Source organism: Eptatretus burgeri, chromosome 1 (genome assembly GCF_056783735.1).
Source record: "Eptatretus burgeri isolate ZD-2024b chromosome 1, Ebu_testis_v1, whole genome shotgun sequence".
Classification (NCBI taxonomy): domain Eukaryota; kingdom Metazoa; phylum Chordata; class Myxini; order Myxiniformes; family Myxinidae; genus Eptatretus; species Eptatretus burgeri.
The window spans coordinates 134,706,938-134,734,779 of NC_140961.1; the positions used below are offsets into that span (position 1 = coordinate 134,706,938).

At 47.3% G+C, this 27,842-nt stretch overlaps 1 protein-coding gene across 10 annotated transcripts in view; it reads right to left on the bottom strand.

Annotated features, from left to right (window-relative positions):
• The window catches only part of PRRC2C (proline rich coiled-coil 2C), a 195,606-nt gene that overhangs the window by 101,344 nt on the left and 66,420 nt on the right, over nucleotides 1-27,842 (bottom strand). For 7 of the 10 annotated variants that reach the window (XM_085889282.1, XM_085891468.1, XM_085893750.1 and 4 more), the window contains exons 2-6: nucleotides 21,278-21,450; nucleotides 20,887-21,064; nucleotides 20,565-20,667; nucleotides 20,410-20,479; nucleotides 2,500-2,637 (exon numbers count right to left, since the gene is read on the bottom strand). In XM_085889282.1, the coding sequence (XP_085745408.1) occupies nucleotides 2,500-2,637; nucleotides 20,410-20,479; nucleotides 20,565-20,667; nucleotides 20,887-21,064; nucleotides 21,278-21,392 (604 nt within the window). In that variant the 5' untranslated portion in view covers nucleotides 21,393-21,450. The remainder of the gene's footprint in view (nucleotides 1-2,499; nucleotides 2,638-20,409; nucleotides 20,480-20,564; nucleotides 20,668-20,886; nucleotides 21,065-21,277; nucleotides 21,451-27,842) is intronic. The other 3 variants (XM_085892298.1, XM_085890662.1, XM_085890129.1) reach the window with 3 other exon arrangements.

A 27,842-nucleotide genomic window follows, 5' to 3' on the forward strand; every position in this document is an offset into this window, starting at 1 on the left:
TCAATTCTACATACTCGCAGATACCCGTTGCAGATGGGTATGGGGGACAGGACAGATCACGATACTCGGTTACGGTAGTTTCTTTGGATGTTTTGTGCCGCATTCAACAGTTCAGTTCATATTGGTGGTGTGTCTGGGTGCCCATGGTAGCGTTTGAGACCGGTCGCTTTAGATTGTTGGCCTTGACACATAGTGCCGGATGAGTAACACGAACGATTTGACATATTAATCGTTTCTATATTACCTCCATCAACAGATTAACAACATGGCAGGATAAAAGTCGTAAATGCTGAGTTGAACAAACGTCCTGAACTCATGGACTTGGTGAAGTAAAACACGTCATCTGGGACCCAGCTGTCGGTTTGCCGCTGAACGCTGCCGATTGTAACGTCATCGATTCCCTCTTTGAAAATTCTATCTATATTCGATTTTTTGAATCCGCTATCACCTGCGTAAATACATGGAACACGTAATATGAAGATTTTGGAAGTATGAACAGAATATGTTCAGAGAAAAGCGTGTTAGAAGTTCCAGGCTTACACGCATTATATTATGATGTAAATAAGTAATTAAATTCACGATACAGCATCAACATATTGTTGTAGTTCAGCGGAAGTCACTCTCCAAGGCAATGACACACAACATATAGCAGTCCCTGAGATAGTCATTTCATTCGTACTCGTTTTAGATTGCCCTTCCGTTGTGTGTAATGGGTTTATGGGTCAATATGCGTTGTTGCATGGGCTTTAGGCAGGTATTTCTTCCCATTCTTAACCTATTGTGCTTAGCTTATCCACACACAACCTCTCCTTCCTAAAAGCATGTATGAACACCAATGACCATAGCATCAGGGGAAGTCATTTGCGAATGCCCACTATTACCCTATGGACACTTCTCAACCATCACCGTACTCAAACCGCAATGCTACACCATTTCATATACCATCAAGATTCCTTTGTTATAATCACCATACATGTAACCATAATCCAAGCTTGTTTACATTTACCATTTCTGCCTCAACCACCACGCCATAACTAGCCACTACAAAACACCTCATATCAACCATGGTCACCAGCACCACTCCATTTCAGACCAACAAGGAATGGGGGAGCACAGTGTACCATTACCGGCACTCGGACTCGGAACTTTCAGGCATCCAACTCAGAGCGTGAGTGTGCGCTGAACTTCATTCAACATCGTATGGATAGCCCCAGCACTCCACTCAATTGCGACACTCATTGGGTGTCCAGCACGTGTTTGTGGCCGGAGAGCACCACCGAATACCACTGTGCCATGTTAATCTCGTAGCTCAAGAGCATGGCATGGTTCGGAGCTAATAGGGCCATTTTCATGGCCATACCCTCGTGTGGTTGGAGTCAGCACTGTCACAATCGGCTGCACGCCAATGGGGGCACTGGGCAACACCTATCACCCTATTTGATCTGATGTTAAACTCCACCCTCACAAGGGAACCATAAAAGTGCAGTGCATTCTGCACAGAAGAAAAAGAACAGTCTCAACGGCGAGAAACACACACAGCAAAACTTTGGCTTGGTGGCGAGGTGGAATGGAGCGGAACGAACAGGTCGGAGCGAGGCGGAGCAGAACTCACGGAACTGAGTGCTGGGCGAGCAGGCGATTTAGGCACCAGGCCGAGCAGTCATTAGAACCAATAGCACCCAAACACCGAGACTTGCTTTCACATTCTTCTCACATGTTCTCATTTCTTTTCCATCTCGTCTGCTGTGGACGCATACTCGTAAGAGCATCATCGGTGATCACCTGGGCAAGTTCTGAATGGTTGTCCCCTTCAGGGAGCCCCACTGATGCACACCTTTTACAGTTTCCTCTCTGCACCTCATTTGCCCTCACTTGACAATCACCACACCTGACACCCCCCAATATTCCTCCTCCTTCCCCCTCCTCAGAGATGGGGTTGCACAGGTCCATCGACTGCTCGACCAATGAAGGAAATATATATTTTTTAAACCAGGTGCAGAGTCTGCACGTAGTGTTAGCAGGGAAGTTATACCCTACCGATTGGCTCTACACATTAGCCGGTGTACACTTGGCTGCACCTTATGAGGTAAGATGAGACAAGACAAGGAAAGGATGTATCGAAGGCATGAGCCCCCCTTGATATTGTTGGCCAAAGGTAAGGTAACCACATGAGGTAGTGACTCCCTGCCAGGATTAGCGGTACCGATTAGCATTTGTGGTTATTTAACAACCCACCGGAGCACGGAGTTATCCGTGCTCGGCGGCCTCAAGACCAGGTGTTACGAAGGAACTCGAGCGCTTCCCCTCGTGGCAAACCTCAAACCCGAGCCCGCAACAATATTTAATCGTTTTATAGCAAAAAAAAAACATCTGGTCATATTCCTACCAAGCTCAACTGCTGCACCCTCACCTCTGTCTGCACTTGCTGTCGATTAGATTTGAATCATTAGCAAAAACACCAATCTCAAGAAAAATGAACATCTTGATGTACCCACTTACTCTGGGGGCGCAGGCTGGGGCCGGGCCCATAGGAGGGATCGGTGGCGTCTTTTGCGACCTTGTCTGGATCGCCAGCCGCCCGTAAAGTGGGGAACTCCTGCTGGAACAACTTCGAGTGCTGGTTTGCCATTTTCGTAACTAAGGGTTCAGGAAATCAAACAAAACAAAGGTTAGCATATTAGATGCATTGATAGTGATACAATAACCTCACATATTGTTATGTTCATGGGGTCGATGTTGAAATTTCATTAAAAAGACAGCATTGTATAGAGTAGCATGGTCCGTGGATGTGTAGGAGACATTTCAATGCAACTTAAATCGGGAAACTGTCAGCTTAAGTTGTTAGGTGTCACCGCATGGGTGGGGGGGGGGAGGGTGGTGCTGTGTAAATTAGGTTGGGTTTAAGGATAATTTCTCCCAGTATGTGATTTACCCCCCCCCCCCCCCGCCCCCCCAATGACCTTTTCCTATGTTTTTGCATTTCAAGACCAGTGATAAAAAAGGATCACGTCCTAAAAACAATAGAGTTGCACGTTCCAAGCAGGCAAGAAACCCCACCTCCAGGAATGATAACGATCAAACCATGCCCCTGGAGTGGATGATGAATGGGCGATGTCAGAGGATGGAGTTGGGATCGGAGTGGGGACACGAAGAGTCTGTGAGGAACGCGATTGAGACCGAGGCTCTGGCTGGCCACCCTTAACATGACGGTAAAGGCAGAATGAATCCCATTGTTAGTTTGTGTGAATTTGCTCGCATGATAGAGCAAGACGCTGCCCATTGACTGTTCGGCTGGGTCGTGTGAGAACACGCCTCGAAGCATCGTGTTGGGCCATCGGGGAAGAAGGCGGTGCCATTTTGCAGAGGAGCGGAGTCGGCAACTGCGATCGTGAAAAGAAGCTGCACGGGGGTTTCTCAGCCCTGGTGTTGAATATCACCACCCGAATTACCTCCTGTACGCTTCCCGCAGAGAGAGCGGCTTGGCACCATGTTGGGTGTGTTCCCCATCCAGTGACACGGGTTGGTAAACCTCAAGCTCCAGAAACTCATCTCTGGGCACACAGCTTAGGGCCAGGAGAAAGGGAGGATTTAAAAAATTTATTTATTGTCCTTTTGGCTGTATTAAAGTCTGTGTGGAGGAGGCCCAAATAGGAATTTAGTTTTACCTCACATTCCATTTTTTATGATTACACTTTGAATTACCTATTTGATATATTTTCATTAAACCCCCGTATTTTGGGTAGTCTCTAGACTACCCATATTCTCAGGTTTTCCGTCTGTCTGTATGTAATGGACAGGTCTGGAGGCCAGAGGAGTCAACCAATTTTGATGAAACTTGACTGGTAGGTTCATACCAGGATCTAGTTGTATGCTTTTGAGCACCGTTGCTATGCACACCACCATTGCCTAGCAACGGGACATTGAAATTTTTGAAAAAAAATGTTGAAATCTCCATCGATCAATGTGTCTACCTCCACTTAATAAGGAACCGCTCGGCCGTCTGGGGCTGTCAGTGTTAACCACCTGGCTACCACAAATTTGGGTCGGGGGGATAACCTGGGCCAGCCACCCCGGTGACATTGTGTGTGTGTGTGTGTGTGTGTATATGTATATGTATATGTATATGTATATGTATATGTATATGTATATGTATATGTATATGTATATGTATATGTATATGTATATGTATATGTATATGTATATGAATATGTATATATATATGTATATATATATATATATATATATATATATATATATATAGATATATATATATATATACATATACATATACATATACATATACATATACATATACATATACATATACATATAAATATATATATAAATATATATGTATATATATGTATATATATGTATATATATATATGTATATATATATGTATATATATATATATATGTATATATATATATATATATATATATATATATATATATATATATATATATATATATATATATATATATATATATATATATATTGTGACGTCCACGGGACTTGAACAGTCCCGCCAACGTAGAATGAGCCGAAACGATGGAGGCGGTTTATTTATTTATAACCCAAACATGGCGGTTCTAATCGCTCTACCGCAAACGGGACGAGGAAGGTGGCACGAGTCGCTTTTCACCGAGTTGATGATGTTTATTTGTTTTTATTATGAACCAGAAATAACAAGACTCGGCAAGAAGAGGGATCCGGGGCGATTCGACGGGATGGTGTGGGATCGGGCGTGGGGAAAACACAGACAATTCCAATGAATATACAATTCTCAAACCCTCCTAGGCGCCAAGTACACACACACACACACACACACAAAACGTAGCTACTTCTGGTGGTCAGGCTGGACCGTGGTGTGGACGCAACTGTCCCTGGATCGGCGTCGGACGAGCTGGCCTTGCTCTCGTCAGGGGGGCAGGAGAAACCGTGGTGCTGTCGACCTCCTGGTCCTGGCCCAAGTCCGCTCACAGCCACCACGGAACCAGTTCTGGCGCCAAGTTGCGAGCAGGAGAGGGAGGCAGGTCCGCCCGCCGTTCGACCCCATACTCCGAGTCAGCAGAACCCCAGACCTAATGGGTCTGATCTAACCTAACCTAACCAGACCTAACCTAACCCCAGCACCCCAGACCAGACCTAATGGCATACCTAATTAAACATCCTAATTACCCTTTGAATGCATACCCCCCCCTCAAACGTAACTGCCCCCTCCTCTGGTACCGCAGCTCCTGCAAGGTATATCACAGGCGCTACCGTACCAGCCTTAACACTTACTGACTCACACCTAATTAACCTAACGAAATAAAGTAGGAGGGGCAATGGGCAGCGAGTCGCAGCTAACTTACCTATCCTGCTTAATGTACTACCCCCTTATGGCCTTATCCTCGCCTAAACAATCATTCATTCTTTTTTGTTTTTTTATTTTATTTTATCACATGATAGCAGTGAGCGAAGTTGCACTCCATCTTATGGATCATCGCTCTTGCCCAACACTCTTCCAGTGATCTGGGGAGGGGAAACAAAAGGTTCCACAAAAACACAACACTTATACTTTACATTCCTACTCTAAGCCTTAACGACACTATTCACAGGATATTTACACTTGACCGCCTCCCCCAGTGGATGCCAATAGACCCAGCGTTACCTGGGGAGCCAATTTTCAAATTTGCTTGCCCAAAAATTATGCGGACATCATGCCGTTGCTGCACATGTCAAGTTGTGCGGGATCGAGTGGGACTCATACATCTTCACAACACTCACACCATGGTAATCATCACATTTCCAGGTCATGGTCCTCATTTTAATCATGCAGGCTGAATGCCGTCGTGGCCGTGGGGTGGTTTACCACAAGATGATGGGGGCATCTCAGGTGCAATCATGCCCACAGGGAAGCTTTAGTCCAACCCGGACGTTTCTCCGCCCCGCTCCCTTTGATTCCCTCCCCCCTGGTAGCCATCAGCTCTAATCCCGTACAACACTCTGGAAGGGGTCTCACTGGCTCCTTTGGCCTTCCTGGGTCGCCAAGGTCCTACCCGCCTTGGTCGCCCAACCAGACCCTCTCCCAGTTGCCTCCAGACACTGTCACCATTAGCCACCAGGTGGTGAATCTCCTTGAAGGGGGTCGCAATTCACGCTCACCGTGAGCTTCAGCAATCCCTGTGGACAAGCACATCATCCCCACCCACAAAACCCACATGACTCCCCCCACCCCATCGGCCTTACATGTGACACCTGCATTTCTAACACTTCGCCGACCATGACCTTCCCTGTTACCACACTATGTCCAATAAAAAAAATCAACGTGTGCACCATACATTTCACTTCTTAACTTGAAACAACTCACACAGCACTTCTCACCCGATCCACGCACCAGCCATTGGACAGCCACTTGTGCCCGCTTTGTTACCAATTACCCACTGTCCCGATTGTCACTCTAAAACCCAGCAGAACTTACAAACCCATGCCAATTTTCCCACAATTCATTTTTTTCCACCAAAGGAGGGCACTTCGCCACAATCTCAGCAGCCGAGCATGGCCGTATATGCTCAGCCCAATCTAGTCTCCCCGACCCCCGACAGTGATCTCCGGACCCGACCTATGAAAGGGCATCTCGGATAGACCTGGCGGTTCAGCAGGAGGATTCACCCTCTCCGAGTCTAAAAGTCTATTGGAGGGTCCCTCCATCGCCGGGTACCGGCAATATCGTTGCATGTGTCCTCTTTGCCCGCACCGGAAACTACTCCCCATAAAAGGCCCCCGTGAGTATCGGTGAAATGTCTCTTCTGGTTCCGGACCCCCTCGGCCATAATCGAATTGCCCTATTGGCTGGGCTGGACCCCGCCGCTTTGGCGCACTAACTACCGGATTACCCTTTATCAAACTTGACAGTTTCTGGCAAATTTCCTGAAACATTTGGGTAATGCCAATTTCTCCCAGCCCCTCTCCTTGATCCTGAATCTCCGCCTGTCGGACCGTCACCGATGGCCTCTCTGGAACCCGACCAGGCCGCCTCCACGAGGCCAGCCTGGCTGCGCACTCGGCCGCTCGGTGAACGGTGGGTGGATCCTGTAACTCCACTAGCGCTCGGACCTCAGGGTCAGGAAGAGCAGCTAAAAATTTCTCGAGTGCCAGTCTGTCCCATGCCTCCACTGTTAGGTCCCAATACGCGATCCTGACTGATTGGTAAATGTCCTGTGCCAGCTCCTGCACTGTCTCACCCGGCTTTAATCTGCGGTGCTGGAGCTGGGCCCGCACCAGATCACAGTTTGCCGCAAACCCAAACCGACTGCTCAACGCCTCGCAAATGTGGGAGCTGGTCAACATCCCCTCCGCGATCACGTTTAACACATCTGCGGCTGGTCCCCGCAACGTTGCCACCAAATTCCATGTACGTTCCTGCTCATTCCACCCGTTTAGTCGGGAAATGCACTCAAATTGCGCCAGAAAAGCTTCAACGCTCCCTGACCCGTCGAGATTTACCAGGGGGATCACTTTTACGGTGGCCTGCTTCTCAGTTTCTCCCTTGTCCGAATCCAGCCCAGGGATCAAACACCCTGGTGGCTGCGTATCCAATTTCAGAGCCCACTGTGGCCAGATGTTTTGTGGTGAGGGTCTCGTGGGTCAATTTTGCCTCCTGTTCCAAACGTTGAATGGACCGATTCACCTCTTCCCGCAGGATCTTCTGGGCCCACACAACCTCCTCCAAGGCTCTGTCGCGAGTTTGTAGCTGCTCCTCAACCAACCCGGACACTCTACTTACAAAAGACGTCTCTACCAGGCCTTTATCCAAGACTTCATCTTGGCTCATAATTTTATCTTGTTCGTCCAAACGAGCCTCCAATCCTTTTACCTCCTCCGCCAAATTCATCCCTTGCTTCCTCAGCTCTCCCCACTCTTCAACTTGCAGCTGCATACGAGCATCCACACAGGCACGATGACGTTCCAGGCTTTCATCCACTTTATCAACCCGAATGTTCGTTGCATCAATTTTATCTACCAATTTTTTTCGGATATTTTCCTCCTCCAATGTAATTTCTACCTTTGTTTCCTCCAATCTATCTTCGAATTTACTTTGTATTTCTCCCAATTTAACATCCACACTCCTGCATCTCAGTTTTCATTTTCTCCATCTTTTCCCCCAATTCATCCCTCATTAAATCAATCCGTGCACCCAACTGTTGCCCCATTACCCCCAATTGATCTGTCATTTCTGCCCCCTGTGCCGTTATTTCTGCCATTTGTGCCCCCTGTGCCGTCATTTTTGCTCCCTGTACTGTAATTGCACTCATGAAACGTTCCAACATTGTCCAGATCGTCATCGTGCCAGTTTCCGGCGCTGCCGGCTCCGTTACAGGTGATGAAGCACGGTCCACGCTCGGAATGGGGGAGGTTCCAACCCTACCCCCGTCTCTCCCTTCTTCCCCCGACTCGCTGCCAGACATGTGGCCTTCCTCCTCAAACATCTGCACATCCGCCATGGTGCACAAGTCCCGTTTGCCGCCAATTAATTTTAATTTGAAAAATCCCGCCAAAATTTTCCCGCAGTAATTTTCTATTCCAATTCGTGACGAGATTCTAATCTTGGTATATTCTCCCGATACCAAATATAATTTAGAATGGTTCGAACATCCAACACCCTGACACCAATGTGACGTCCACGGGACTTGAACAGTCCCGCCAACGTAGAATGAGCCGAAACGATGGAGGCGGTTTATTTATTTATAACCCAAACATGGCGGTTCTAATCGCTCTACCGCAAACGGGACGAGGAAGGTGGCACGAGTCGCTTTTCACCGAGTTGATGATGTTTATTTGTTTTTATTATTAACCAGAAATAACAAGACTCGGCAAGAAGAGGGATCCGGGGCGATTTGACGGGATGGTGTGGGATCGGGCGTGGGGAAAACACAGACAATTCCAATGAATATACAATTCTCAAACCCTCTAAGGCGCCAAGTACACACACACACACACACACACACACACACACACACACACACACACACACACACACACACACACACACACACACACACACACACACACACACACACACACACACACACACACACACACACACACACACACACACACACGTAGCTACTTCTGGTGGTCAGGGTGGACCGTGGTGTGGGCGCAACTGTCCCTGGATCGGCATCGGACGAGCTGGCCTTGCTCTCGTCAGGAGGGCAGGAGAAACCGTGGTGCTGTCGACCTCCTGGTCCTGGCCCAAGTCCGCTCACAGCCACCAGGGAACCAGTTCTGGCGCCAAGTTGCGAGCAGGAGAGGGAGGCAGGTGCGCCCGCCGTTCGACCCCGTACTCCGAGTCAGCAGAACCCCAGAGCCAACCAAGGTGAGGCACGAGGCTCAGCAAGGCTCCAAGACACGATGAAGAACACGATCGAATCAGCACAACAACAAGTACGCTTCCCGCGCAACAGCCTCCACACCAAAAAAACACGATCTTTTGTCCCGATCTTCTTCCTCTTCCTTTTCGACCCCGAACAGAACCTTTTTATCCTCCCGTCCTCGTCACTTCCAATCGAGCCGTTTATTGGCTCACCGCCATCGCCTTCCGCCAATCGTGATCACGGGGCGGAGCCATCCGCAGCACTGTCCTGTGACGTCACGGCCAGCCTCCAGGGACTACTAAAAGGGGTTTACGCAGACACACTTACCCTATCCCGTGTCCCTATCTAATTACGTGACAATTATCATTTCCCCCTTGAAGAAATGAACATTTACTAGACAACTTATCACCACTGAATTGCTACTTATTACATCGAGATCCTGGTAAACTCGAACAGCATGGCATACCTAATTAAACATCCTAATTACCCTTTGAATGCATACCCCCCCCCCTCAAACGTAACAATATATATATATATATATATATATATATATATATATATATATATATATATATATATATATATATATATATATTGTTGCGGCCAGGGGTCCAGGTGAGATGACCACGAGGGGGGAAGCCATCTCGGGTTCCCACCAGACTCCGTGGAATTGCAATCACACGGTTAACTCCATGACGCGGCGGGTCGCTAACCGACCGTGAACGCCATAAACTCAACCACGCGACTTAGGGTCCTCAGTCTAATATTGGTTACCTAAAAATAATCACGTGACCTCGTTACCGGGGGACACACCCTCGATATGCCTTGTCTGAACCGGATCAGATGCAGCCGAGCAACACTGCCAAGGAACGGAGCAGCTAAAAGGAACGGATAGTTGGGAATAAAGTCCCGGCTCGGCAAGGATATGGACCATGCTGGATCAATGAAAGAAAAGACAAAAATGAGCTGGGAACATTTCTACACAGTTATTTATTACAGGCAGGTGAGGAAAAATGTGGCACAGTTAACGTAGTTTATTGTTATGTTATGTGTAAACAGAGATAGAAAGAAATGTGTAGTGCAACAATAAAACAAGCAACTTACAAAAGCAGACAGAGCAGACTTATCCCGATATAATTCTTCTGCAATCTTAACTTAAGCGAGGACAGGCGTCATGACACACAAACACACAAAACCCGATGAAGAAGACATAATGAGCCAAAAAAAAAAGGAGATGAGGCTAACGGTCTCGTAATACCTTGCACGATTGACTAACTGCACCACCCAGTACGTTTTGGGGTGATTCTCTGTTGAACGACCCCTCCTTGATAGTTGGCGCGTCGTCTCCTGCTTTGCTACGGTGCAAAGCGTCTACACCGATCCAGAGAATGGGTGTGACCGCCAGGCGTGAGGGACGGACTTTGGGTGGAGCCAGCGGCGAGTGGGTGGAGAAGGCCGAGTCGAGAGCGAGTGGGCAGAGGAGGAGCAACAGGCCGAGTCAGGCGGGTGGGTGGAGCCAGCGACAAGTATGTAAAGAAGATGGCAGCGTGCAGCAGGTGCACACAGAGACCGATCCAAAACCAGGCAAGGAAGCAGAGGATGACCACGACGATGACGCCGACAACTCTGATGACTCTCACAACACTGACGACTCCCCTCTGGACGGCTTTGCGATCCGTCCTTCATAGACCTTGCGGTGCAGGGCGGGGCGCCGCCCAGAAGTAGTGAGTGGTCACCCGAATCAGGTGCTCCCATTGGGCCCCGGCCACCACACGACCTGGCTGCCATGGCCGGAAGCAGCCTTACTTTACATCCGGAAAGAAATGTCCATGCTGCGGAATAGTCTCGCTCTGAACTCCGTGATATGAATCGCCTTGCTTCGTCTGTCCACCACGCGGCCCGAGCGATGCGGGCCGTACAGCACGCCTCTGCTTGGTAGCAGCTGTATCGAGGCGGATGTGCGGGAGTATGTCTGCCGTCCGCGGGAGACATTGGTGGCCGTTGTGGCGAGCGAAGACTGTTGGTAAGACGCCGTTGTGAACCAACGCGCAGACCCCAAAGATGTGCGCCATGCACGTCCCGCACAATGTGATAGTAAGATGCCATTGTAATCAGTGCGCAGACCCGAATGAAGCGGTGCACTATTTGTGCCCCGTACTGTACGATGATAAATTATCATGGGGCTGAATGTGGGTCCGCCATCGAGCTTGCGGTTATTTATCACAGGCGGTGGTGTGCGTGGTGCCGGCCCTGATCTGTCATGAATTGAAGGAAAGGATTGGATACAATTATTAGATGCAGAAAAGGGTTGAAAAGAACGTGCCGCTTGCGTTCTGTACGGCGGGGTGGAGGTTGTTTATAGTTTGCTTCTGCTGTTGGCCTTCGTGAAGACGCATTCATATAATGTAGGGTGTGGCTGCAGTTTTTACAGGTGGCCGTCTGAGTGCAATGCCTGCTTAGATTTATTTCAAGAATAAGAGGAAAAGAGTAGGAATGAAGTTAGAGATATAATCAGACCCAATGATGAGATCCACACAACGCACTTCATCATGTTTGACTCATTAGACATGAGGAAAAGGTCTAACTGTACATATATTAATGAAATAACTGTCTGGGGACCACTGCATGATGGATGCCATTGCCTTGAAGGGATGCAGTTTGCAGAAACGCAATATAAACACGTAAATACAGTATATAAAGCCTGGTGTTGGCTTAATGATTAGGGTGGTGGGCCTGGGATCCTAGGATCCCGAGTTCAAATCGCACTTGGATGTTGAATTAATACCAGGTGGGGCTGACTGCCTGTCATCCTTCCAAGGTCGGCAAAATGAGTGCCAGCTTGCTGTCGGAGTGGCGACCCGTCCAGGATTGTGCCCAATGGCCCGAGACTGCTGAGGCAGCACCGATACTCTGCACAGAGTATGGTCCCAATGGATGGATGGATGGCTGGATGGATGTAGTGGATGAAATGACACCCATTCATGATTCAAGAACATGGCAGTGGTAGCACCGTGTCAACCAAACACCAACAAAGTGGCAGAATTTCCTCCAAGTGAAAGAATAAGACTTCCATTCAGAAATGTAAATGCAATCATAATTGCAGTGAGTGAGTGAAATATATATATATATATATATATATATATATATATATATATATATATATATATATATATATATATATATATATATTTTGTTACAGAAATGGCCCTTATTGGACTACTAAATATAGGATTAGCTCAGATCCCCAATTAAATGCATGTATAGCTAGGTTGTTTGGTAAAGTAGACATTATACGAGTGTCGGGAGGTGTAAAAGGCTGTTTTATGTTCATACAGTGGTGGTGTGCCAAGGGCTGCCTCTTCTCCCTCTCCTCTACGGACGATAGGCCCCACCCAGTCGGCTGAGGGGGTGTGGCCTGGAGAGAGGGTGTGGCTCGAGGGAGGGAGTGACACGAAGGGGAGGAGCTTTTGGTTGGTTTCGCCGAGAGGCGTGCTGGTGGAACGAAAGGAAGACACGAAAGGAAAAGGGGAGCTCTCAGTTTTGGAAAACGGAGTCGCTGAGAGGAAGGCGTCCTCGTGTGTCAAAGGAGTGAACGAAGCAGGCAAACGAAGGCTTCGTAAAAAGAGTGCTCGTGTTTTCGAAGCGAGCGAACGTAAGAGGCTGCCTGCACATCGAGCCGGTGATCGACAGGTTCGGCCTGCATCTGGCCGTGGAGTCTCCGTCCTTACTCACCTCACGGCTCGACATGTTGTGGATCCACCTATTGCGCTCGGACCTCGATTTGGGCCTTGTCTTGTGAACGGGCCAGGCCTGGATTTGTATGCTGAACCCTGGAGAGAGAGAGATCGGCTGAGGCCCATCGTTGATCTGGCGGACTTGTGCCGTCGACATTGCGCAGGGCCAGAGCGCGCGGAGACCACGTGCGTGAGGTCTGCGACAAACGGACAAGCGCCATTTTGCCACGCAGCGTGGTTCGAGCTGGGAGTTCGAATCCGTGGACATCCGCATGTTGCGAGCGACATTCGTGCTTTTTGACACTGTCCTCTCGTCCATGAAACCTCACCAAGTACTCTGTCTTGTCTTGCATGCATGCTGTTTGTCTTTATCTGCACGTGTTGAAAAGGCATATTTCGGTAGCAATCCCCTCGAAACCTGTAGACCATGGTTCCCAAGTTAAGAACAGGTTGAGGTTTGTTAATAAAAAAAAGTCGTGAATTTTGCTTGTGTTGTGATCCCCGGTGTTCCCCAATAAATCTAGTTAATTCGTATGAAGTTGCCGCTATGGATTAATTTGTGTCGCGTCGAGGAACGATCCGTTCGATTGGCATCTAAAACGAAAATGGTTAAAGACTGGCAGAAAACGCTCAGCATCTGACAAAACCAGTCTGTAACCAGGGGTTCCATTTCTCCAACTGGCAAGGTACAAAGATTACGTTGGTATCGCAATTGAAGGCGTGTGACCCGAGGCCTGTGCTGAGCCGGCCGGCATTATAAACCCTGGAGACTGTGGTGGTGAGGGTGGTGCTTTGGACCGGGTGAGAATCCCATCACCCGGGATCCGCAAAAAGAAAAAAAAAAAAATAAATATAAATATAGATATATATATATATATATATATATATATATATATATATATATATATATATATATATATATATATATATATATATATATATATATATATATATATATATATATATATATATATATATATATATATATAGTTGTGGTTACCAAATTCGCAAACCACCATTCAGGTCCCTTAGGTGAGATATCTCCGTAAGTATATGTGTAGTTAGGCCCAAACCCGTTGTCTAGTGGTAATACATGTCATTCATGCGTGCTGCGACTCTTCCGGATAGCCGTTTTTCTTTTACTATCTTTATTTTGGACCAACCGCCATGATTACCACCACCAACCACAACATCAACCACCCACCGCGGCGCCGCTTCACGTCACACCTCGCAACCGTCGCATCGCCACCGTTCTTGCGCCGCTTGTGGGTACCGGTGTTGGACTCGTGCAGGGCGCGCGCCGAACAGCGTGTACAAAACCACGGATTTTCCACTTCATAAACGGATCAAAAACGACACACGCCCACTTTTGTTCCGTCCAATCGGTGAGCGAGGGGCGATTTGGCCCCGCCTCCAGGGCGTTGGAGGGCGGTCGCTATATGCAAATTTATGGATCAAAATGCATTCACGCCCACTTTTTCTCGGGCCAATGGGGAGCGAGGTGAAAGGTCGAAGGCAGGGGGTCAAAGATGAGAGAGCGAAGCCACGGGGCTTATATAAGCGACCGCGTTCGTCAGTAGAGGAGAGTTAAGACTTCGCAGTCGGTGGAGTTGGGAAGAAGAAGCAAGAAGGAGTTGGTCGTCGTCGTGTGCGTTGGAGTCGGAGCGAAGGGGACGGAGCTGTGGAGAGGCGGCGAGGGCAGACGAGGGGGTGCTCGCGTCGTGCCGGGAGCTGCACACCAGGGAGGCCGACGGCGCGACCTGGTCGAGGTGGAGACGCTCGTCGCGGGACTCGAGGCAGAGTAGAAATCCTCCTTTCCCCCGAGCATCAGCAACCCCCTCCTGTTTCCCCCCGCGCTGAGATAGTGCGACCAAGGGGGCCCCTTTCCCACCCCCTACCAGACACTGTCCGCGAGGCCCGCGGAGTTGAGGCACCATCGCCGCTCCGCGTCTCATCACCAGACGGGTAGGCCCGACCCGGTCTCGGCCTCAGGCCCGCCTCAAACTTGAGGGTTCTCTTTCCTTTTGTTTTTGGGAATGTGTGTTGTCGGCGCCGTCTGTGAAGTAAAATTGTATAAGTGTTGCCGTGTGCTCGCGTAATCGGTATTAGATCTGCATTGTCGCATTTGCTTTTTGTGTAAAATTTGCATTGTGTTTCGTTTCCTTTTCTATGTGCTTTTGGTGGAATTGAATATGTGTGCTTTCCGTTCAGCGCGAATAAATGTGCTTTGTGTTGAACTGTTTCCCGCTTCGCTTCGTCATTTCTTTCATTGAATCCTCACCTTGCTTCACGTAAAGGGTTGGTAGTGGGCTGAATACGCCCGATAATTAATCGAACCGTCGAGGCCGACGATAACACCGCTCGGTTATCCCGATAGTACGGAACGGGTCGCTTAAGTGGCCCGTGTCCGAAGTCGACCTGCGGCGAGGTGCGATCGCCCGGTCTACCCTCCGTGTGGGTACTTAGGTAGGTCGAATTTGGCGAGCAACCCTATCCCACGCGGGGGCTGATTGGCTCGATCGCGGTGAGACCGAAAGGTCCACCCGTGACTGGTTCCCGGCGTTAGTCCGAGAGGGTCACGACTGGATTGTCCGTCCGGTGGGCGACGTGCCGCGATTCGAGTTACGTGGCCGTCAGCACGCCGGCGGCCGCGAATCCGTAACAATATATATATATTGCTCCCGTTGGGGGTCGCCACAGCGGATCAACCGTCTCCATTTCGCTAACCCGGGCCTCGACCGATCCAGTATGGAAATTTGTTTTGTTGTCCACATTATGATTTGGCATAGGTATTTTATGCCGGATGCCCTTCCTGACGCAACCCTGGTCGCCTCTTACGACACACAGGGATAATATGTATACAGTGCGGAGAACAAGTATTTGATACACTGCCGATTTTGCAGGTTTTCCCACTTACAAAGCACGTAGAGGTCTGTAATTTTTTATCATAGGTACACTTCAACTGTGAAAGATGGAATCTAAAACAAAAATCCTGAAAATCACATTGTATGATTTTTAAATAATTAATTTGCATTTTATTGCATGAAATAAGTATTTGATCACCTACCAACCAGTAAGAATTCCGGCTCTCACAGACCTGTTAGTTTTGTCTTTAAGAAGCCCTCCCATTCTCCACTCATTAGCTGTATTAACTGCAACTGTTTGAACTCATTATCTGCATAAAAGACAGCTGTCCACACTCAATCAATCAGACTCCAACCTCTCCACAATGGGCAAGACCAGAGAGCTGTCTAAGGACATCGGGGACAAAATTGTAGACTTGCACAAGGCTGGGAAGGGCTACAGGACAATAGGCAAGCAGCTTGGTGAGAAGGCAACAACTGTTGGCACAATTATTAGAAAATGGAAGTAGTTCAAGATAAGTCAATCTCCCTTGGTCTGGGGCTCCATGCAAGATCTCACCGCGTGGAGCCTTAATGATCATGAGAAAGGTGAGGGATCAGCCCAGAACTACACGGCAGGACCTGGTCAATGACCTGAAGAGAGCTGGGACCACAGTATCAAAGAAAACCATAAGTAACACACTACGCCGTCATGGATTAAAATCCTGCAGCGCACGCAAGGTCCCTCTGCTCAAGCCAGCGCATGTCCAGGCCAGTCTGAAGTTTGCCAATGACCATCTGGATGATCCAGAGGAGGAATGGGAGAAGGTCATGTGGTCTGATGAGACCAAAATAGAGCTTTTTGGTTTAAACTCCACTCGCCGTGTTTGGAGGAAGAAGAAAGACGAGTACAACCCAAGGACACCATCCCAACCGTGAAGCATGGAGGTGGAAACATCATTCTTTGGGGATGCATTTCTGCAAAGGGGACAGGACGACTGCACCGTATTGAGGGAAGGATGGATGGGGCCATGTATCGCGAGATCTTGGCCAACAACCTCTTTCCCTCAACAAGAGTATTGAAGATGGGGCGTGGCTGGGTCTTCCAGCATGACAAGGACCCGAAAAACACAGCCAGGGCAACTAAGGAGTGGCTCCGTAAGAAGCATCTCAAGGTCCTGGAGTGGCCCAGCCGGTCTCCAGACCTGAACCCAATAGAAAATCTTTGGAGGGAGCTGAAAGTCTGTGTTGCCCAGGGACAGCCCCGAAACCTGAAGGATCTGGAGAAGATCTGTATGGAGGAGTGGGCCAAAATCCCTGCTGCAGTCTGTGCAAACCTGGTTAAGAACTACATGAAACGTCTGATCTCTGTAATTGCAAACAAAGGTTTCTGTACCAAATATTAAGTTCTGTTTTTCTGATGTATCAAATACTTATTTCATGCAATAAAATGCAAATTAATTATTTAAAAATCATACAATGTGATTTTCAGGATTTTTGTTTTAGATTCCGTCTTTCACAGTTGAAGTGTACCTATGATAAAAATTAGACCTCTACGTGCTTTGTAAGTGGAAAAACCTGCAAAATCGGCAGTGTATCAAATACTTGTTCTCCCCACTGTATGTTATCTATATATATATATATATATATATATATATATATATATATATATATATATATATATATATATATATATATATATATATATATATATATATATATATATATATATATATATATATATATATATATATATATATATATATATATATATATATATATATATATATATATATATATATGTATTGTTGCTGTTCTCGGAATCGCATGCATTCAACAGATAGGTGTCCCAAGACAGTTATTCCATTATTACAAGTGTTGATAGTCCCCTTCCTTTTGTTTAGCGGGACAACAAGGGGCAACAAGTTGCGATGATCCAATAGCTCGGGTTGCTTAAATCATTTTTTCCTTCATTTCATCCCCACTCTTCTTTTCGTCTTTTTATTCCTGAGGTAAATCAGCCACGTGCGCCTTCGCTGGAAGGTGGGGCCTCGTGGAGATCAGCGCGTGCGGCGCCGCAGTGAGGGATCTGCTGCACAGAGATCCCCGTTCCCGGGCGAGCCCTAAACCCGGCGTGTGCGGCGAATGATGTGCACTTGGCAGTGCGGGGTTGTCGACTCAAGCTTCCGATGGTCTAGGAAGATTGCCTGTTGCATTAAAAAGGCATGCGAATAAATATCCCTTAAGAGGCTGCACGAATGGTGTTTTTCATGGCACGGGAAACACAGCCAGCACGACGCCCACGCTGCACAAAACGCGTACGGAGGCTGGCCGATAAAGCAGACTCCACGCCATGTTGGGCGGGATAAGAGTGTGCGGGTGGAAGCAGCTTGTTCCTTTTCAACCCCAATATCCGACACATTGGTGTTCGCCCGACGCACACGCTAGCAGAGTCATGTGAATGCGAGCGCTGGCCACGTGCGTAATGCCGGAACCACGCGCACTGTATGGAATATGCTCGAAAGCAGACATGTGCGCCGCTCGTGAGACGTGCACGGATTTATCCATGATGTACCTTCAGTGCTCGCTGGCAGCAGTGGATTCTCCACGGATGGTGAACATCTTCTCGTCTCTGCGGCCAGCGAGGCTGCGATCAATCCGGAGAATGTACAGTGCGGGCCATGTTGGCGCGCGTGGAACGAGCGCGTTGATCGACGCTGGTCGAACGCCCAAGCGGGCATGTGGGACCTTCGACCGTCGCCCAAGGGTTTTTGCAGGATGATTCGCGTGCCAATTTCGGTGTGGGCGATTCATGTCATCTCATGGGTTCGGAGCGCAATATTGCCGCTGTTTGAGATGGCCTTGCCAGAAATGAAGTGAGGCGGTTTCCGGCCCAAGCTGGCGGGCCACGTGAGGGGTCGGGGCCAATCAGAGTGCCCGATTCGGGTAATGCCGTTTGGATTCGGCATGGCCCCTCCCCCTGAGCTGCGGGCCCTATAAAGGTCGGGGCAGTCCCCCTTTCCTGCTCTAGTCTCCGCTCACGCCTCGCCTCGTCGACACCACCACGACCCGCCTCCTGCTCCTCGACTCCACCTCCTCGTCTCCACCCACACGTCGACCCCACCCGCTTACTACTCCACCCTCGCCATCTGGACTCTGCCCCTTCTCCACTCAAGCTCCTCCTTCACGAACAGTCTCCACACGTGCGGCTTGGGCCAGAGACACCGCGTCCACTGTCGGGTACCGCACCCCGGAGCATCCCCCCACCCCCCAAAACGTATTAGTGGCACGTCGTGCGATCGGGCGCATAGGTACCGAGATCATAGCCTCAACTCCCCCCCCCCCTCCCTGGTTGGAAAACTCCCTCTTCATCGGGTTTTCTGTGTCTGTGTGTGCGTGTGTGCTGGCACTTGTCTGCTTTAGTAAGACTGCAGAAGATTGTAATCAATATTGTTATTATTTTCACGTTAAGTCTGCTCTGTGTCCCCTTTTGTAAGTTGCTTGTTTATTGTTGCACCACGCTTTTCTATCCCTGCATTACACACAACAATAAATCTTCACTGTGCCATATATCTTTCCTCGCCTGCTTGTAAATAAATTATTATTATTAGGAATGTTCCCTGCTCGTTTTTGTCTTTTCTTCCATTGATCCAGCATGGTCCGAATCCAAGTTTAGCCGGGACTTTATTCCCAATGATACGTTCCTTTCAGCCGGTACGTCCTGGCAGTGTCGCTCGACTGCATCCGATCCGGTTCGGACAAGGCGTACCGAGCGCGTGTTCCCCGGTAATTAAACCACGTGATTAATTAGGTAACCCAATTAACCCATAGACGGAAGGACCCCCAGGTCACGCGGTCGAGTTATTGGCGTCCTCGGTCGGTTAAGCAACCCGCCGCGTCACGGAATTATCCATGTGTGATGGCTGACAATTCTGGGGAGCCTGATGGGAACAGAGATAGTGGTCTTCACCTAGTGGTCTTCTCACTCGACCCCCCCAGCCTGCAACAATATATAATATGGTGAAAATTGTGTCGATCGGATTAACGGTTGCCGAGAAAACGAATTTAAAAGCCAAAAAAATAAAAAAAACGGAATTCCAGTCGGAGTAAAAATAAATAAATATAGAAGATAAATAGGTTATACCCAGCCTTGTCGGCTTGGTACCCCAATAATCTGAACAAAAAAACCCAAAATAATAGGGTACCACATGCCTTTAAGGCTGAGGTACCTTATTATTTTGGGATCACAAAACATTGTCGTTTTATCCTTCTGAACAAGCCGAGAAGCCAGAGCTGCACATAATAACAAAAAACGCTGTCAACCTCCAAGAGAAGAATAGCAATTCTTGATTTGTAAAAACTGTCCATCTATTAAAATAAAATCATTAAAATGAAAATGAAAATGAAACAACATTCAAAAAACATTTTCCACTAAATTCCATAGATGCGTAACACAGAAGGATACCTACCATCTGAAAAATCGTCTTTGACCGTTGGCTGTGCCCACGACTTGCTCGCTCCTTTGGGAGGTGTACTCTGCTGCAGACAAACAAATTGAATGAGAGATACCATTTAGCATGCCGATCATCAGACATCCTGGTAAAAGGATAGACAGGTTGAATACCTCCGGAAGTGCTGGCTTGGGTGGCACGGTTGTGGCAGAGTTTTGTGAAGCCGGCGAGGGCTGCAACTCCGGCGGCAGAGCAGCCGGTGCAGCGGAATTGCTGCTATAAAGGTGGGGGGGGGGGGAATAAAAAAAGAACAAAGTAGCTAGCCTCAGTGTCACATCCAAAAATGCAAGGATAATACAAAAAACAGCAGCAGTTCAGATGAAAAGGTTTTGGAATGAATGTGAACAGTCTTCAATGATCTCTGCACACCACCACCACCACCACCCACAACCCACAACCAAATAACGAGTTGCCAAGTTTTGTCGGTGCAAGCACCTCTTGTCCTCGCGTGATTCTTGCTTGCTGGCCCATCCTGAACCGTCCTTGGGGACGAGGGTCACGTTGGGGTCGTTGCCCTTGTTCTCGGCTTTCAAGCTGGGTAGATTGGCAGGTGGGGGCATGCGGCGTGCAGTCGCCACTTTGCCGAGACTCTGCAAGCCATGACGTGCGGCGACTGCACCAGAAGCACAAATGGTGGGGGGGGGGCAAGGGGGGCAGACAAAAAAGAAATTTCATGCCCAAAATGTACCACAAAGAAGAGCAAAGCAGCAGCAGTGAACTGTCTGACAAATGTTTGCCACACAGAGCATGGAGATGTGAACCAGATAATGTAGTCCAGATGGAATGGGAGGGAGGAAGAAGACTGCCAAGCAAGGTGGAAACTCACTTGTGGCCTTCTGTGTTTCGATCGACTTGCCCTTGTACGTGTTATAAAGACTTAGCGATGAGTACTTTGGCTTTGCATCCTTTGCCTTGCTGGACTGCCCCAAACGCTCGGACATTGCGCTGGACGATCATCGAGTATGAAGCTCCCCGTGTGTCCTCAGAACGCGCCGCAGCCTGAAGGCATTTCACACAATATAGGGGTCAGTTATAATGAGATGGGGATCAGCGTAAGGAGAGACTCAGAAATAGGTACACAGGCACACACGCGATTCATGTGTTCGGATTTCTACCTCAACACTGCAGTCCTAGCCACTGATTGCACCATGCTTCCATTAGTTTGGTGTTATTGGGAAAGTGCTAGAGTTGATTAACGAAAACAGTGCAACCTTCAAACGACTTGGACATTCGATATCACAAAACCCACTTTACAAATGGTTGACAAGTCCTTCAATGCACAACATAGTTGTAACCACTCCCCACCTCACCCGCAAAACAATTGTTATGCAATCTCCAAGCATTGTGTACAAAATAAATGCACAAGGTACCATATGCAAGTGATTCAATTTACTTTCTTCTTTTTTTGCTAATTTTACCAAAGTATACATAGACCCAAAATGCTATTCAAATACAACCATGGAAAAGGGGATGGGAGGGATCAGCAAGCTGACCTAAAAATAAATAAATAAAAATAAAAATAGAAGAAGAAAAAAAAAAGGCAAATTTTAGCAGAACAATAATAAAATAATAAAAACAAGAAGTGAATACTTCGATATCATGCAGCTGGGGGCAGTACAAGGTTAAGAATGATGAAACAATTTTGCAGTTATAAAATTTAAATATCTACAGTGAATTAGCATGCATGATGGGAAGAGTTGTGACGTTGGACAAATTTCTATTTCGAGCCCTCAGATCAAAGGGACATACGCGGCCATAAGTGTGACAGAAGACGAGACAGGCCAGAATAGCCAATTATATAACAGCGCGATGTCGCCGCGTTGTAATAACCACTGTCACCAAAAAAGGGAGGAAGAAATCACCTCCACAAGACGTTTTAAAAACACTTCTGGTGAAAAACAATGAAGAACGAGAGTTACAATGCTGCGCGTCAACAACTTACGGAACAGTGAAGAAAGATTATCACTTCCTGCTCAGAAAATGTCGCTCTTCCACATTAACCCCGCCCACAATTCACCCAGCAATCTCCGCCCACACCACACCCAACAATAAGTCTGACAGAAGACACAGGACAGAATAGCCAATTGTATAACAGCGCGATGTCACCGTGCTGTAATAAGACCCCTGCACCTGTAGCTGATCTGGGCCCTGGCCTAATGTTGCAACCAAAATTTGGTAGCATTCTGACTGGTGGGTCTGAAGAAGAAGATTTTTGAAGAAATTTACTAAATCAGCCACTTTTTAAACTTCAAAGTTATGCAACCAGAACGAGCTTCGAAATTACTGTTACCACAGGAAGGTTGCTGCAAAATTTCATCTGGATCGGCTCAGCAGTTTGGCCGAGAAGTTGAAAAAGGAGACGGACGGACAGAGTGTGATGACAATACCTCATCTGGAATATACAATTCCAGATAAGCTAATAAAAACAACAACCCCAACAAGAACAATACGCTTCTGACAAAACAGGTTTGAATGCCTAAAAACGAGAAAGCTTAAAAATACGAGAAAAAAAAAAGCACAAGTGAGCACAATATACGCCCGAAAAGGTATGTGGCACACACACAATTATATATTCAAACACGTCAATTTATGAAGAACAAGAAGGTATACGTATACGTATACAGAATTGTGCGACAACATGGAAAACAGCAACCACTTTAGATGACGAACATATGTCGGTCCAGACACACCGTCTCCACAGTCTGTAGCTATGTACCAAATATGAAAGTTGAAAACTTTGGGAGTTAGAGTGCGGACGGAAACGGACAGAAGGACAGACACAGACGGTATCACATAATACGCCCCGAGATATATATATATATATATATATATATATATATATATATATATATATATATATATATATATATATATATATATATATATATATATATATATATATATATATATATATAGATATATATATATATATATATATATATATATATATAGATATATATATAGATATATATATATATATATATATATATATATATATATATATATATATATATATATATATATATATATATATATATATATATATATATATATATATATATATATATATATATATATATATATATATATATATATATATATATATATATATATATATATATATATATATATATATATATATATATATATATATATATATATAGATATATATATATAGATATATATATATATATATATATATATATATATATATATATATATATATATATATATATATATATATATATATATATAGATATATAGATATATATATATATATATATATATATATATAGATATATATATATATATATATAGATATATAGATAGATAGATATCGATAAGCCTGGTGTTGGCTTAGTGGTTAGGGTGGTGGCTTGGGATCCCAGGGTCCTGAGTTCAAGCCCCGTTGGGCCACTGAATTAATACACCAGGGGGTTGACTCAGCCTGTCATCCTTCTGAGGTCGGCGAAATGAGTACCAGTGTACTGGTCCCGGTGAATGCCCCGGTAAGAATAGGTGTACCATATCCCTGTGTGTCGTAAGAGGCGACCAGGGTTGGCGCCAGGAAGGGGATCCGGCCATAAAACATTGCCTCAAGAAAAAGCCCAACCCCTGCACAGCAGGGAAAAATGACGGTAAAAACGGTCATTTTTTATATATATATATATATATATATATATATATATTGTTACTTCTGGGGGGGGGGGTATGCATTCAAAGGGTAATTAGGATGTTTAATTAGGTATGCCATGCTGTTCGAGTTTACCAGGATCTCAATGTAACAAGTAGCAATTCAGTGGTGAGAAGTTGTCTAGTAAATGTCCATTTCTTTAAGGGGGAAATGATAATTGTCACGTAATTAGATAGGGAGACGGGTTAGGGTAAGTGTGTATGCGTATTCCCTTTTAGTATTCCCTGTAGGCTTGCCGTGACTTTACAGGACAGTGCTGCGGATGGCTCCGCCCCTTGATCACGATTGGCGGAAGGTGACGGCGGAGGGCCAATAAAAGGGCTCGATTGGAAGTGACGAGGACTTGAGTATAAAAAGGTTCTGTTCGGGAGAAGAAGAGGAAGAAGTCATAAAAAGAAAGCGTCTGGTCGAGGCTGTTGATCTCTGAGCGCGCTCTCTCGTTGCGCTAGTTCGTTCCTCGATTTGTAGTGTCTCGTGGCCTTGCTGTGCCTCACCTCGGTTGGCTCTGGAGTTCTGCTGGCTCGGAGTACGGGACCGAACGGCGGGCGGACCTGCCTCCCTCTCCTGCTCGCATCTTGGCGCTAGAACTGGCTCCCTGGCGGCTGTGAGCGGTCTTGGGCCTACACCAGGAACAGCACCACGGAGTCTCCTGTCCCTGACAAGCGCAGCGCCAGCTCGTCTGGCGCCAATCCAGTGACTTGCGTTGACACCACGGGCAAGCCTGACCACCAGCTACGTTGTGTGTATGTATGTATGTATGTATGTATGTATGTATGTATGTATGTATGTATGTATGTATGTATGTATGTATGTATGTATGTATGTGTGTGTGTATGTGTGTGTGTGTGTGTGTGTGTGTGTGTGTGTGTGTGTGTGTGTGTGTGTGTGTGTGTGTGTGTGTGTACCTGGCACCTTAGAGGGTTTGAGATTTGTATATCCATTGTAATTGTTTGTGTTTTCCCCACGCCCGAACCCACACCACCATCCCGTCGAAACGCCCCGGATCCCTCCTCTTGCCGAGTCTTATTATTATTTCTGGTTAGAGAAATAAACATTATTAACTCAGTGAAAAGCGGCTCGTGCCACCTTCCTCTTCCCGTTTGCTGTAGAGCGATTAAAACCACCATCTTTGGGTTGTAAAAAAAATAAACCACCTCCATCGTTTCGGCTCATTCTACGTTGGCGGGAGTGTTCAAGTCCCGTGGACGTCACATTGGTGTCAGGAGTGGGATGTTCGAACCCCTCTAAATTATATTTGGTATCGGGAGAATATACCAGGATTAAAATCTCGCCACGAAATGGAATATAAAAACTACTACAGAAAAGAGCGCGGGCGCGGGAAAATTTTGGCGGGAGTTTTCAAATTAAATTTAATTGGCGGAAAACGGGATTTTCTGCACCATGGCGGATGTGCAGATGTTAGAGGAGGAAGGCCACGTGTCGGGCAGCGAGTCGGGGGAAGAAGGGAGAGACGGGGGTAGGATCGGAACCTCCCCCATTCCGAGCGTGGACCGTGCCTCATTGCCCGTAATGGAGGCGGCAGCACCGGAAACCGGCGCGATGTCGATCTGGACAATGTTGGAATGTTTAATGAGTGCAATTACAGCACAGGGGGCAAAAATGACGGCACAAATGGCAAATCAATTCGTGACACAGAGGGCAGAAATGACAGATAAATTGGGGGTAATGGGGGAATAGTTGGGTGCACGGATTGATTTAATGAGGGATGAATTAGGGGAAAAGATGAAGAAAATGAAAACTGAGATGCAGGAGTGTGTGGATGTTCAATTGGGGGAAATACAAAGTAAATTAGAGGATAGATTGGAGGAAACAAAGGTAGAAATTACATTGGAGGGGGAAAATATACGGAAAAAAATTGGAAGATAAAATTGATGCAACGAACATTCGGGTTGATAAAGTGGATGAAGGCCTGGAACGTCATCGTGCCTGTGTGGATGCTCGTATGCAGTTGCAAGTAGAAGAGTGGGGAGAGCTGAGGAAGCAAGGGATGAATTTGGCGGAGGAGGTAAAAGGATTGGAGTCTCGTTTGGACGAACAAGATAAAATTATGAGCCAAGATGAAGACTTTGATAAAGGCCTGGTAGAGACGTCTTTTGTAAGTAGAGTGTCCGGGTTGGTTGAGGAGCAGCTACAAACTCGCGACAGAGCCTTGGAGGAGGTTGTGCGGGCCCAGAAGATCCAGCGGGAAGAGGTGAATCGGTCCATTCAACGTTTGGAACAGGAGGCAAAATTGACCCATGAGACCCTCACCACAAAACATCTTTGGCCACAGTGGGCTCCGAAATTGGATACGCAGCCACAAGGGTTTTTGATCCCTGGGCTGGATTCGAACAAGGGAGAAACTGGGAAGCGGGACACCGGAAAAGTGATACCCCTGGTAAATTTTGACGGGTCAGGGAGCGTTGAAGCTTTTCTGACGCAATTTGAGTGAATTTCCCGACTAAACGGGTGGAATGAGCGGGAACGTACAGGGAATTTGGTGGCAACATTGCGGGGACCAGCCGCAGGTGTGTTAAACGTGATCGCGGAGGGGATGTTGACCAGCTCCCACATTTGCGAGGCGTTGAGCCGTCGGTTTGGGTTCACAGCAAACTGTGATCTGGTGCGGGCCCAGCTCCAGCACCGCAGATTAAAGTTGGGCGAGACGGTGCAGGAGCTGGCACAGGACATTCACCAATCAGTCAGGATCGCGTATCGGGACCTTACAATGGATGCATGGGACAGACTGGCACTAGAGAAATTTTTAGCTGCTCTTCCAGACCCTGAGGTCCGAGCGCTGGTGGAGTTACAGGATCGATCCACCGTTCACCGAGCGGCTGAGTGCGCAGCCAGGCTGGCCTCATGGAGGCGGCCGGGTCGGGTGCCAGAGAGGCCATCGGTGACGGTCCGACAGGCGGAGATCCAGGATCAGGGAGAGGGGCTGGGAGAAATTGGCATTACCCAAATGTTTCAGGAAATTTGCCAGAAACTGTCAAGTTTGATAAGGGGTAATTCGGTAGTTGGTGCGCCAAAGCGGTGGGGTCCAGCGCAGCCAATAGAGCAATTTGATTATGGCCGAGGGGGTCCGGAACCGGAAGAGACATTACACCGATACCCACGGGGGCCTTTTATGGGGAGTTGTTTCCGGTGCGGGCGAAGAGGACACATGCAACGATATTGCCGGTACCCGGCGATGGAGAGACCCTCCAATAGACTTTCAAGCCCGGAGAGGATGAATCCTCCTGCTGAACCGCCAGGTCTATCCGAGGTGCCCTTACCTAGGTCGAGTCCAGAGATCACTGTCGGGGGTTGGGGAGACTAGATCGGGCTGAGCATATAGGGCCATGCTCGGCTGGTGAGATTGTGGCGAAGTACCTCCTTTGGTGAAAAAAGTGAATTGTGGGAAAATTGGCATGTGTAAGTTCTGCTTGGTTTTAGAGTGACAATAGGGACAGTGGGTAATTGGTAACCAAGCAGGCACGAGTGGCTGTCCAATGGCTGGTGCGTGGATCGGGTGAGAAGTGCTGTGTGAGTTGTTTCAAGTTAAGAAGTGAAATGTATGGTGCACACATTGATTTTTTATTGGACATGGTGTGGTAACAAGGAAGGTCATGGTCGGTGAAGTGTTAGAAATGCAGGTGTCACATGTAAGGCCGATGGGGTGGGGGGAGTCATGTGGGTTTTGTGGGTGGGGATG